At 40.3% G+C, this 12976-nt stretch overlaps 1 protein-coding gene across 1 annotated transcript in view; it reads left to right on the top strand.

Moving 5' to 3' along the window:
• LOC131781192 (uncharacterized) overlaps positions 1-12530 on the top strand; it is a 31972-nt gene extending 19442 nt beyond the window's left edge. Inside the window, 25 exon segments of the mRNA XM_066163294.1 lie at positions 328-477; positions 700-904; positions 1327-1568; positions 1776-1984; positions 2066-2105; positions 2619-2726; positions 3143-3215; positions 6905-7010; positions 7420-7506; positions 8570-8704; positions 9176-9230; positions 9339-9363; positions 9366-9394; positions 9650-9712; positions 9714-9737; positions 9854-9880; positions 9882-9911; positions 9914-10010; positions 10013-10184; positions 10186-10350; positions 10352-10716; positions 10719-10796; positions 10799-10971; positions 10973-11031; positions 11033-12530. Of these exon segments, the coding sequence (XP_066019391.1) occupies positions 328-477; positions 700-904; positions 1327-1568; positions 1776-1984; positions 2066-2105; positions 2619-2726; positions 3143-3215; positions 6905-7010; positions 7420-7506; positions 8570-8704; positions 9176-9230; positions 9339-9363; positions 9366-9394; positions 9650-9712; positions 9714-9737; positions 9854-9880; positions 9882-9911; positions 9914-10010; positions 10013-10184; positions 10186-10350; positions 10352-10716; positions 10719-10796; positions 10799-10971; positions 10973-11031; positions 11033-11696 (3381 nt within the window). The 3' untranslated portion in view covers positions 11697-12530.
• Positions 12531-12976: the final 446 nt, after the last annotated feature.

The raw sequence follows: 12976 nt of genomic DNA, 5'->3' as shown, positions 1-12976 counted from the left end.
TCTTAACAAGTGTATGCCACGCTGTGTAATGAACGGTGATAGCCACTTTTCTAATTTGGTCTGAGAACATAGCAATTGGTTGCACGATCACCCTATTTTTCACTTTTTTGTTTGTTTTGGTTTTTTTTTCGGTGCCGGTAGATCACTTTCCTAATGAATTCTTCATGCTGGCAAGAAAAAGACAAACAAAGGTAGTTCAATTGCCACTGTGCAAAATTGCTAAACCATCTCCGCCATCTACATAGGAAAAAAATGGCAAGGATTGATATTATATTAATCGTGAAACATCTTAATGCTTACCTTGAATGAACTATTCATCTTTACAAGGAATACAACGAATCACAAGTAAGGGTCATCTCAACTGCGGCCAATGCTGTCCATAATCCCTATCCTATACCACGCATTTGTCTCGTTCAAGGCCCTCCGGGGACAGGAAAATCGTACACGATTGTGGGTCTTGTCAAGGAGATACTTAATGTAAGTTTTTTGCCTAACGTCTGGAGTTCCACGTCTATTCGTACCTACAACAACTTGTCATTACCTTATTGCTCTTTATGTGAAAACAGGCAAAAATGAAGTAAGACTCGACTTTTGAACTGTGTTTTACACGTTAAACGTTATGGTACCGAGCTGCGCCGCCCTAAATTTTGAACTTCTGTGAGCCACATGAGCTTTGTTTGTTTTTTTTTTTTTTCGTAGCGGGGTCAAGAATTTCCAGGACAGACCACAGCTACCTCATCAAATGGAAGTGTTCGAAACAAAGTGAGAATTCTCTTGTGTGCCCCATCTAATGCTGCCATTGACGAGTTGATTGGTCGGTTTGCAAAAGTTCAGATTCGACTTCAAAATCGTCACGATAAGGAGAAAAACAGGCGATGTAACCGTCAAGATGATGTCAAGAGAGGTTAGTGAAATGTGAAGGTTACTTCAGCTACAAAAGTAAGCTTTCTGATGCAAATCACTTGCCCTTTGTTTGTTTGTCTTGTCTCTTACCTTGCACATTTAATGCAGTTGATTACGATCGAGGTGCTTGCTTTCCAAGTTTTCGTGCAAAAGTTTTGGATGGTATCGATAGAATTGAGGAATGCGACTAATTTTACTCTTGGGTTCAAACCAGTTACCGTAGTAGCAATTGAATATGTTGACATTTGAAGGAAGACGCATAAAGAGGAGCATATGCAAGAAGAAGCCGGTTTGATCCGTGTATATATCTTAAGCGTCATTCTTTTATTGTGGCAGCCGTAGAGGTATTCAACATGATGTACTTTTCTGTACGACGCGACTTATTGAGGCATTTGAATATTATTTTCGTTTTCTCTTTTCAAGCAATCTCTAACAACTGTGGAGATTTGTGTCTGGTGCGAGTGGGCCGTAAATCATATATCCACCCGGGGGTTTTGAAGTTCTCATTAGACAGTATGACAAAGCTCGTGGTCGATCAGTCATCTTCCGAAACGGAGGACAGATTAAACAAAACCAAGGAAAGTCTGGCAGTCATTGACGATAGAGAGAAGAAATTGGAACGCAAGATAACGAAGTTAAAAAGTTCACCTCACACATCACACGAAGTACACAACTCAGCCTTGTGTTGTGTTTTTGTTTATTTGTTTGTTTTCGTTGGTTTGTTGTTGTACTTGTTGTTGTATTGTAGAAAAGGTGGAAAGCTAAAACCCAGTTTATATCACTATCAGCATTAATTGAGAACTGGTAGAAATCATAGAGAGGTATTTAAACTTCTAAACTTATTTCCTTTCTTTTTATTGATTTGCGAGCAGCAACTGGAGAAATTGGAAAAGGAAAAGTTAAATCTTATGGACGCAGTACGAACCCTGCAAAAGAAATTCCGGGAACAGAGGGCAGAGCAAGCTAACAAACGTAGAAAAGAATCAAGTATAAGAAAGGAGATCCTCTATCGTGCTGATATTATCTGTACAACTCTCAGTGGGGCTGGTAGCACCAGCTTAAAGCAGGACCTGGAAGGACGGTTAGAACTGATCTGCTTCAACGGTCACAAGATGACTTGTTAGTTTTTATATTTATATTTAATGTTTCTCCCCTTTTGCAGGCGTATCTATCCCCATTTCACCTGCGTTATTGTGGATGAGGTAAGATAACTCCAAGAGAGATACTTTATCTTACGTCTATGGGATAAGATTTCATTTTCAAATATTTCATGACCAAAATGGTGCTGAATATGACGTTGCTTTTTTTTAAGCTCTAGATAAAACATTTTGGTTTTGAAACTTAAATCTAGTCTTTCATGTACTCAGTTGGTATTTCTATGGTTGAGCGATTTTCGACTGAGTGCCGCACTATAAAAAATAAAAAAACGATGGAAATTATCTGTTACAACAGGAGATACTTTTAAAAGGAGGGGGTGAAAACTCGTGGCAACAATTAGATCGCGAAATTATTGCCATTACTGTGCCTCTTGAGTTCACAATATTGTGACCACTGTTATGATGAATATCGTTGTCGATTAGAGTACAGACCACGCTAAACTATTGTTGATTTGTTAAACCGAAGTTAAAACAGAACCAAAGCACTCTCGACTAACACTCAATTTAATCAATTCCTCTAAAAACATACAGTGAAGTGAGTGATGTAACTTTTTACAGGCCTGTCAGTCCAATGAACTGGATTTACTGATACCACTCTGCTTCCAGGCGTCTAAAGTGGTTCTTGTCGGCGATCCTGAGCAGTTGCCTTGCACTGTACTGTCTGGGGTATGTCAAAAAAAAGTTGACAAATCTTTACTACTTCCTTTCTTTTGTGCCTTCCTTAAACGGATTTGTTTAGCTTCAGTCAACGATCCCCTAGTTTTCCAGTCTTATTCTCCTTTATGGTTTTGCGATCCATCTTTTTTGGTCATACCAACAAACCGACTTTTGTTACGATTATTCCTGTTTTACATATTATTGGAGGCAACTCATTCGTGCTCTCAGTTAGTGATTGACCTCTGGCACATGTTAATTTTGTTTTTTCCTGATTTGTTTCTGGCGCTTCCGCCAAGCATAGCATATCCATAATTTGAATAAGAATGGGATGAGCTTCAATTTTAAAGAACGTTTTGAAGCCAGACGAAAACGTGATAACCTTTCCTTCTCCTAGTGATAACCTTATCTTCTCCTAACGTTCTTAGAGAGCAAAGGAGAAGTTATTTGCAAGATCCATGTTTGAAAGACTTTACAGATTCTTCAGATATCATAAAGAAGGTAAGTTCACCTATAGGCTTCCGTATCATCTTCCTCTATAACTTGTGATTTGCGTGTGGTCTTAAGTAAGAAAAGGCACATTTTTAAAATGTAATTGTATGACTCGATTCATATTACTTGATAACTATTGCCCTTTTTGTACACAATGTATGTGGCTTTTATACGAGCACAATGTCCAGCCCCATTGGGCTTTACTGAGCATGAAAAACAGACCCGACCATTAAAACAATGTAGCCTTTATACAGCAGACCGCTTGATAAATTTTCACTTTGGGGCTGTAAAACTCTGGGTCAAATGTTGAGGTAATAACTGGGGAAGGTTTCAGTAACACAGGGATTTACAAGAGGAGCGTATTTAAATACCTGCACCACGTTTGTATCTTTGCGCTTAAAAAGTGGGGAAATTGACAAATAGCAGTGGAATAACTGTTTAAGATGTTCTTGTCTGATAATCAAAAGAACATCGCTATTTACCATCAGCTGTAATTTTTTGAATTTTGAAAAGTCTATCATCATGGTGGTGAGCCGTTTAAAGAAGCGAAGTTTCACGTCTTCTCGTGATACGTAACAGGTCTACGATAGAGTCCAAAATGGAGGATATTTATCTTGAAAATGAAGCAAAGCAAACAGGCTTATGGGAAATAGTCTAATGATTGTTGGGAATCTTTCATCTCTTCTACGTTGACAAGAAAGAAATTTTATAATACTGATGCTGTTGCCCGGCAGGGTAACCCCTTGTCATGATTTTACTAGTCAAGATCTCAAGCTTTTGGGGCAGTGTGCTACAAAGATGTTTCACAGTACCTTCGAAAGGTATCAGCAACGACCGCGATCGTGGCAACTCTCCTGTAGTTGTCATATGGTTTTCAATCGTGATATTTTCACGTTTTTCGGATAGTTTGAATTGCGATTGAAAAAAGCTCAGCAGCGCGGGATTGTTGAATGTATGGGGATATTTCTTTGCTCTTGGAATTTTTCTTTGTGCGTCGAGATCAACGGAGAATGGGCTCTATCTCAGGGATACACAGAAGCAAGAGGTGGACAAGAGCATATTTTAAAAGACGTTGTGGACAATCGTGCTGATACATTAACAAACAAGAAAAGATACGAAACTCTGTACAAGGAAGCTATTGTTTAAGGAATACAAAGTCATCGGGAAAAGGGTTTAAAGTGTCTACATATCCATATTAAGGAAAAACGGCAAGGATTGGTCGTGGTATTTGGAATCCAAACATCAACACGCTCATATTAAAAAAAGCGTGAGTTGTATAGTTTGTTAATTTGGTGCATCTCGTCATGTGAGATGGCTGCTCAATTTATGTATAGAAGGTGAAAGGGGCTGGCAAGAAATTTTGACAGAAGGGGTGGGTACACAGAGATAGTCGCAAAAGATAGGGAACCATGAATGGGGGGGGGGTTAAGGGAGACGTGCTGCTTAGGTTTGTTATATTGTTTTAAAAATCTTAAAAGTAATGGTCAAAGCGATAAAGCACGTTCAAGTTGGGGATAAGTGGGCGGTATCGTTTGGGGAGTGTTCTGGATGAATATCAGGGATATAACGTTTGAAAATCACTTCTCTCCTAACTTTTCTAGGGTGGATATCGGAATCACCCAATTTAGTCATTACTCGTTTTATTCACGTTGAAATGAAGAAGTGGGAAAGACAGCTCCCTAATGATAAGTGAACCAGACTCTGGTGCACCCATCCGGTGTAGGACTGAGAAACAATTTCAGTCCTTTCGGTTGGAAACGTCTCTCCCCCTAAGATATCTTTTCTCTCTGTCTCTTTCTCTAGTGGTAGGAGATTATTCAATTTCCTAACCATAACAATCCTTGGATCCTGTTTGCCTCGTTTGAACTCGCCCCTTCTTTATTAAACTCAATTCACTGCATCATCTAAGCCCGCAACATGGACTGACAAGCGGACAAGGTACCGGGTTACTAGACAATTCTTGCGCCAGAAAATCCCAAAAGTATCAAAATCCTCCCGGGTGTCTTCAATTTGAACTCAAGTGCTAGATCCGGACGAGCTGCTGGATAATGATGTAACTGTGAAGAGTAAAGAAGGGTCGACGAATACAAGTATACGCTCTCTTATCATCTACACTGTCAACAATCCATCATATCGCTTTCACACTAGGCATCAGTGAAAGAAAAATAAAAAATTAGTTCAAAACGTGGCCAATTTATCAGGCTGGTCCCAAAACTCTCAATTTGTAACTAAGCTTGACTTGGAGGGCGATTGTCTGCCGGTTTCAAGCTATGATTTTGCCATTTTCATAGTCAAGTTACTGGGGCAACTCGGGCGATGCAAAAAGGAATTAGGGGCGAAACCTTCAGTATCTCATTCCTTATTATTTCTTCTTGTTTTCACATCTCTAACACTTGGAAGTGGGCTTCTTTACTTATCCCACTTTACCAGGCCTTGCTCTCGTTTGTCTTTGCATCTCTCGTAGAAGAGTTCGGTTATTAAGAAGGAAATAGCTGCATATACCGCATAAACACTTTTTTCTTCATTAAACTGGGATTATGGGCGTGACGCTAATCATTTATCTTGGACTAGAATTCTAGTGGTGTGTTGTTATGAGGTGGCACGATTCCAGTGAAAGCAAAAGACTATGAAAAATATTCCCATTTCCTTGTTAAGTACTAGTAGGTGTTAACGTAAGTTGCACTGGGCTACAAAATTAGTAAAGCCTCCAAGGAGTAGTGCTCTGCTGCAGAAGTCAGTACCACACGCTATATCCAAAGGTAACCCAGTGCTTTACGTTTCGCTAAAACTCTGCATTGTCCTTGTGTCTTCAAATGCCGCTCTTAACTGTTTCTGCAAGGGCGATGCTATCTAAACAGTAAATGTTCGTTTCCTTTACTCATATTTCTCTTCTTATTGAACCTATCAAGTGTGATAGCGTTTAATGGACTTACAGGGCATCGGCACGAGTGTACCGTTTGTGTCCTTGGGAAGTGTTTAAAACGTAGCGCTGTAAACATGAAATAGAATTATAACACATTGTAATGAACAAGCACCCTCCTTTTGGGTTCCCAAAACCTGTGGTATGACCTAATGATTCCCTCCAAATTCAGCCTGTGAGCTTCTGAATCAGTAATGATGCCTCTGTATCGAATTCCAAGCAGATCTTACCATTGTGTAGTAGCCTTATGCAAACTAATCAATATTCCAATTCAGGACTAGCTGTATTGTCACTTAAGTTTACAAAGACTTATATGCATGTGCTTTGATATTTTAAAGAGAGGTTTGACTAACAACTAGTATGCAAGTTACGTAGAGCTGTAAACGTGCAATTTTAAGCGATTTCTACCTCTCTAAGCACTCTTAATTTGCCTGCTTTCTCACACTTCTGCAAGCCTTCATCATTCGATGTATTATATATTCTATCCTCATGAAACCAAGCATTCACTATTCGATTTGTTTTATCTTTTATCCTTGTAAAACCTCCAAAGGTGATAAACTGGCATGAATAGGGTCGAGGCAGTATATATTTGCAACTCCATTGATTCTTTTAGCCCAGCATGTTTCAAGCAATACTGTCCACCAGTGCAGTGCGTATTACGAGAAAGTATCTTCATTTTACCCGCTAGTCTTCCTTACATCTGACTCCTGAACGAATAGTCTAAATTAGATGGCCTTGTTTCTCATGTTGCCCCTTCAACGTTTGTTGATGTTTGTAGAAATGGAGAAGCCAGTACTGATGTTGGAAGAACAGTACCGGATGCATCCAGAGATTGCGGCTTTCCCTTCTTCACATGTGTACAAAAACTTCCTGAGAAGCCACAGGTTTGATATTGTTTCTCAATTTTATGTAGAAGTGCTATGTTGTTCTTATTATCGTTTCATTTTTGAGCATTCACCTTTCTTCTGTGCTCTCATTTGACCCATCGGTGTCCCATGTCGCTAATTGACTGACTGACTTATTTACTCATGAACGGACGGACGGACAACACAGTGACAGGGTGATGAGGATAGGTCGCTGCTAGGTCCACGTTGTGATGAATTGCTTATGCGTGACTCCAAAACAAGTTTGACGGACTTTCTCTGACAGACAGACTTTCTCTGCATGACCCCCTGTTCCAATGGCTCAAGAAAGGAATAAGATAAAGTCGTCGTTAGGTTCATATCTGGGTCATCTGCTTTTTCATAAGTTCAAACACTTACACTGTCTTGAATGTGCGTATTTGCACTCTAGATCAGTAGAACAGAGACAGTTTCCTCTGGTGAAGCACTATGCACTCTTTGACGTTGTTAATGGAAGAGAGATATGCCAGGATAGAGGGTGAGCAAATGAAACCATTTTGGCAAGATGGATGGTGAAGCAATGTGATGTTATCTTTAGAAGCCTTGCCAGCTAGCAACATCTATTGTACTTAGATTTTCTCAACAACTTAAAAGGTGTTAACTTAGTGCTGAAACCTTTTTGGTGCGAATTCTTGTGAGTTTCGAGAAACTAAGGATATTAACAATCAGCAAACTTGCAAACAATTATTGTAGATGAGTCGTTTCAACCACTTTAATTGTTTATTTTAAGTGTTTAAATCTTTTTGGTTTGAATTCTTGTGAGTGAAACTAAGGATATCACAAATCAGCAAACTAGCAAATATTCATTGTACATAGATCGTCCTAATCACGAAATTGGTTTAATTTAAGTGTTCAAACCTCTTTGGTTCGAATTCTCGTGTGTTTCGAGAACTAAGGATATCACAAATCAGAATTAGACTGCTAAATATAGCAATATCACAAAAGCGCCATCACGAGCTTTAATTTTGCTTTCGATGTTTTCAGTTAAAACTCTTAGTCAATAGTCTTAGATGGGATAGTCGGATAGATGTTGCACAGGTAATGGTAAAGGAAGGCAGTTTCTCAGCGGCAAGAAGGTCACGATGGCAACCGAGCCACAGCTCACTTCCAGGTGTTGTTAACACAACACCGTCATACTGATGAGGGGAATAATTAGTTACCCTAAGTGTGCAAGGGAAAAAAGGATAGGATACACAGTAGCAATGCAAATTGAGCGACAGCGCATCGCTTTTTCCTGCAGGCCTCCTGGGAGTGTCCAACTCTATATCGATGAAAGCGCTGCATTGTCTTGGTTTTAGCCTTGCCTAAACTATTTCTTGCTTAATTTACCGCATCAATCTAGAGCCGTTTTCATAGGGTACAATTTATTTACATATGGAGTATCATCTTGTTGTGTCATACATCTATGTATTATGTTATCTAAATAATCTTTATTCTAATAAATGGTTCAGTAACCGATTAGGCATTAGGGAACGAATTAGATTAGGGTACCGTATTAAAGTAGTATAGTCACTGATTGTTCTGAGTCCCCTTTTTTTCAGCGCTTTGTGGAATCCCGTCGAGGCTGATATCATTGTAAATTTGTGCTACGATTTGACAAATATTTTAAACTCTGAAAGCATTGGCATTATCACACCATATCGGAAACAGAAAGTGGAGATCCAAGGGAGACTTAGGTGAATAATGTGTATGTTAAGTCTTCATGGTGAACATCGGTTAGATGGTATAACCCCTTACTTTAGCTGAAAGTGAAGCAAGACGTTGCTTCAACGGAATTGAAATTGTTTGTGACAAAAGGCAAGAAAGGACTAGTCCTGAAACACAGTTGTTTTAGCTGTGGCTTGAATTAGTTTTATATGTAGCAAACTGCGCGCACTCTAACTGCTCATTAACCTTTTGATCCGTATCCTAGGGGAGTTACAATTTGGTTAGAGTGTCTTCGACTTGCTTTACTTAAAAAGCACTTTTCTCTTATCTAAAGTCGGTATTCTATTTGGCGAAACATTGTAATCATGATTTGGCTATCTTGAAGACACAGCTAGCCCACAGACTTCTGCTGAGAGCTTTGGCTCAAAACTTAAGATTCTACAAGAGGCAATTGCTTATGCTTATCCATGTTGTAGAACCCTGTTGTCCATGTTTTGCAGGGATCTTTCTACAAGAAGTGCTGCGATTGAGGTCAACACCGTGGATGGCTTTCAGGTTTGTTGAAACTCTTCGGACCCATTGAAATTGCTCCTGCATTACACTCTATACAGCTCCTGTAGAATGTGAAGTACACTTGTTGTTTTTTGTTTTTTCCATTTCCAGGGAAGAGAGAAGGATGTCATAATTTTAAGTGTGTTCGAGCGCAGCTGTGTCGTTGGGTTCCAATAGGGTGCTTTTTGTTTACGGTTATCATTACCTGGAAAACCGTTCATAGCCGGCCCTTACAACACCTTGGTGTGAAGATATAGATTTTGGGCCAATTAAACTTGTGACTCCACAGTGTCATTTGGGATTAATATAAGTTCCATGGGCTGACATGTCGTGTCTTCTTAAAAACGTCAGAATTGCTGCCTGTTGGAAGGATGCTAGTTGACGTTCTGACGCCCGATTTATTATGCTTCTCTTTCGCAGAGTTCTACCGACAAGACAACGAAATGAATGTAGCCTTAACAAGGGCTCGACAGGACCTGTATGTCTTTTGGTCATATGGAAACTCTGAAGGTGGGAAAGGAAATATACGCAATTATTGTTTTATCCTCCTAGCCGGCATCTCTGGATTCCCAAAAAACAAACTTTAGTAGTAGTAACTGCTACGTCCTTACTTCGTATTTTATCAGGGAGGATCCCCAGATTGGAGAGCTTTGGATAGAAAATGCGGAAAAGAGAGGATGTTTTCTTTCCAGTTAAATCTTTATTCAGAGGTACCGTCGGTCTTTACATTGACATCAGTCAAGGATAGATCATTTCACCCGGCCAAAGACCCACGGCTAAGAAGCCTAACCCGTCTTCGAGAAGGATTGGTTACCACCGTTCCAGCATTAGTGATCAAGCAGTGGACCCTGAGCATGCGCCCGGGAACGTGTCTGGTAGGCAACAAGAATTTAGTGGTGGGATGGAAGCACCGGGTCAAAGAAATGGGGGCGTCAGGCGGAAAAATCGGTTAACTCTTTAGAACCAAACTCCGAGAGGCAACTGGCATTAATGCGAACTCCACTAGAAGTGAGCCATCCTTGAACAGTCATTCTACAAGAAGAAGTGAATTTGTCAATCCTAAGAGCATGAGTAGGGAAGGGACTGGTGGTGAGGAAAGAACTCACTCCAGAAATCGTCATCACATTATCTACTAATAATTGTAAACAACTCCCCAGATCTGAAGATCATGTGGGAAATCAGTCAGTCGAAAAGGAGTCAAAGCATTCTCACGTCAATCATTGCATCGGGAGGGAATGCATACCAGAAAAGATCAGAAGGGCGAAGCCCAAGAAATCAGATGATGACAAAGTCGCATATCGATCACATTCCACTAAAAGTCCGTCAGTTGAAAATGGAGTTTCAAACGAGGACAAAGCGACTTTTAAGGGCCCTGCTTATAAAGGGATAAATAATGTTTCTCGAAACATTGCCATCGAGAAGCAATCGCCCCGTCATTCCTCTGAGGGTAGTGTACATGGAAAGCAGATGAAACCGACAAAAAGTGATAATAAGCAGATGTTAGAGCTACTGATTTTGTTGAAACCACCTCTACTTCTACGTTCATGGATTCAAATTCTGATTCCGGGGAATTGATTCGTATAACTCACTTGAAATTGACACGCGCCAACCTATGCTGCATAATGTCATCCAAAATAATAGGTCACATAAAAGGGGTTATTTTTGCAAGCTGTATCGACAAGAAAAAGAAGCAACTGCAAGGTCTTCACCGGCCCAGCGTGTGTGGTCACCAGTTGATACTGGTCTCGCCCGTCGACCAGGCTCTAACTGAGTCATTAAGTGTCTCGCAACCCACGTCCTCTGGGTTCTCTGGTATCATCTAGGCCTTCCAGTGCATCTCCCTTGCTCTCGACTTCATCAATTCCGCTAGACAAACGCATATGTCCACAGGAACTTGGCACGGCCAGTGGTTCATCATCTCGTTCCAATACGTCATGGTCATCAAAACCTTCAACGTTGAGGCAAAGCTCTGAACCTTCGTCCTTGAAAATTGGATCAGAAAGTAACGGTCATTCAAAAAGACCTCAAGGGTCTACAGCTAAAGCTTCAAACGCGTTATCTTTCCTAGTGCGTCAGGGCTTTCAATGGCCCTTTACTCTTTCAATGGTGCAAGGAACATCACGATTGTCAAACCCTTTAAATTCATCCGGCCTTAGCCGTACTCTCTCTCTCGATGAAAAACGTACCTCTTTGCGAAGCGCTGAACAAGTAGCAGAGGCAGTGCGGCAACGGCATCCTCCTGCACTGCGTCCTCAAGTAATTGAAGCCCCACCTGATCTGTTTAAGAACTCTAACAGAGGAGTTCGTAAACGATCAGCGCATGCAATGACTCCGGATGTCAGCGCTCTAAGAGGAAGAGCAACCAGGGAAGTTAGCCCACCACCAAAGAGGTCGGCGCCCGAACCCTCACAGAAAAAGAACTTGCATGAAGCTAAAAAATACTTTAGGGGCAGAAAAAGTTGGAATTGACGGAATGAATTCTCGTAGTATCTTTTTCAAGTGCTTTTTTCACGAGGACGCTTCACTAAGACGTCAGTTGATTTTTTAAGTTAACTCAAATAAAGTTGTTTTGCTTTTTAAGACCTGAAGATTGTGGGTGTAAGCTAAAAAACAAACTGTTACAAGTGGTCTTCCTCCAACTGTTTTCTTTGTGAAGTAAATCTAGAGGAACAAATTTCAGTATATTTTTCAAATTAGAGATTAACTAAATAACCAAAGTAAATTACTATATTTGTTATGAGAAAGTTTTTGATCGTTTTTTTTTTTAATCAAAATTTATGACAAATAAATGTTCATTTACAGCTCATAGAAAAAGCTGCGATGAACTCTTCAAGAGTATTTGTGAAAAATACAGAACTCCCTAGAGGCTGGGAGGTTACTGAATTTTCTGAATAAGAAAATCGTTACTTATCGTGTCTACGTTAATGGTGGGTTTGTTTTATAGCAATGGGGCCACAGAAATATCTTCCTTGCTTCCTAGTCTAGAATTTTGGTCTCACTTTACCGTGTTTTTAATTGTGCTCTTACTCTACCGTGTATTAATAGCTTGTTATGCGTAGTATTACAGCTTAAGAATGAGTCGAGAAAGGGTGGAACGGCAACCACCACGGTAGACTATCGTGGCCGTGAGAATGGTCCGATGTATGAATGGGAAATGAGACTGCAAAACTGGGCGATTTCTTTCCTTATAGTGTTTATTAATCAAATCTAGGTCATTAAATTCACTGCCCCTTTCGCTTTTAGTTAATTTCCCTGCATACCAAGCATACGCAATCGAAGAGTTGGAGGTAACGCAAATTATTCCCAAAGTGACTAATGCTCTGAGGGTGATGTTTCTTATTCGTAAACTGTTCAGACAGTCTTTAACGTTTGTGTGTGCTCGCCTAGTATGAAGGGTTATGATGTCAATGAGATGTGGAAGCCAAGTAAACGTAAAAAGTGGTACGTCTTTATATTATTGAATGAAAGTACGTCTCCCCTCTCTTTAGGGAACGTACCGGCTTTTTTCCGTTTTCAACACATCCTTATGTAGTGGTGTAACAAGCTTGGTTCGGTTACTTGAGTTCTTCTTCATGATTCGTTTTCTGGGTTCTGAGGTCCGTGGTCGTATTCGTGTACAGGCTGCAGGGGCTGACTCATTTCGAATCGTTTGTTCGCTTGCTTTTTTGCGTGCGACCCTCGCATAATAGATTTAGTTCACGGAAACATGGAATGCGAGATCATCTTTTGCTCTCGCGAAAGAAGTAGCA

The sequence above is a fragment of the Pocillopora verrucosa genome, chromosome 1 (assembly GCF_036669915.1).
Source record: "Pocillopora verrucosa isolate sample1 chromosome 1, ASM3666991v2, whole genome shotgun sequence".
In the NCBI taxonomy this organism is placed as follows: domain Eukaryota; kingdom Metazoa; phylum Cnidaria; class Anthozoa; order Scleractinia; family Pocilloporidae; genus Pocillopora; species Pocillopora verrucosa.
Note: the sequence above shows the minus strand (reverse complement) of the source record. Positions and strands in the feature narration are given on the sequence as shown.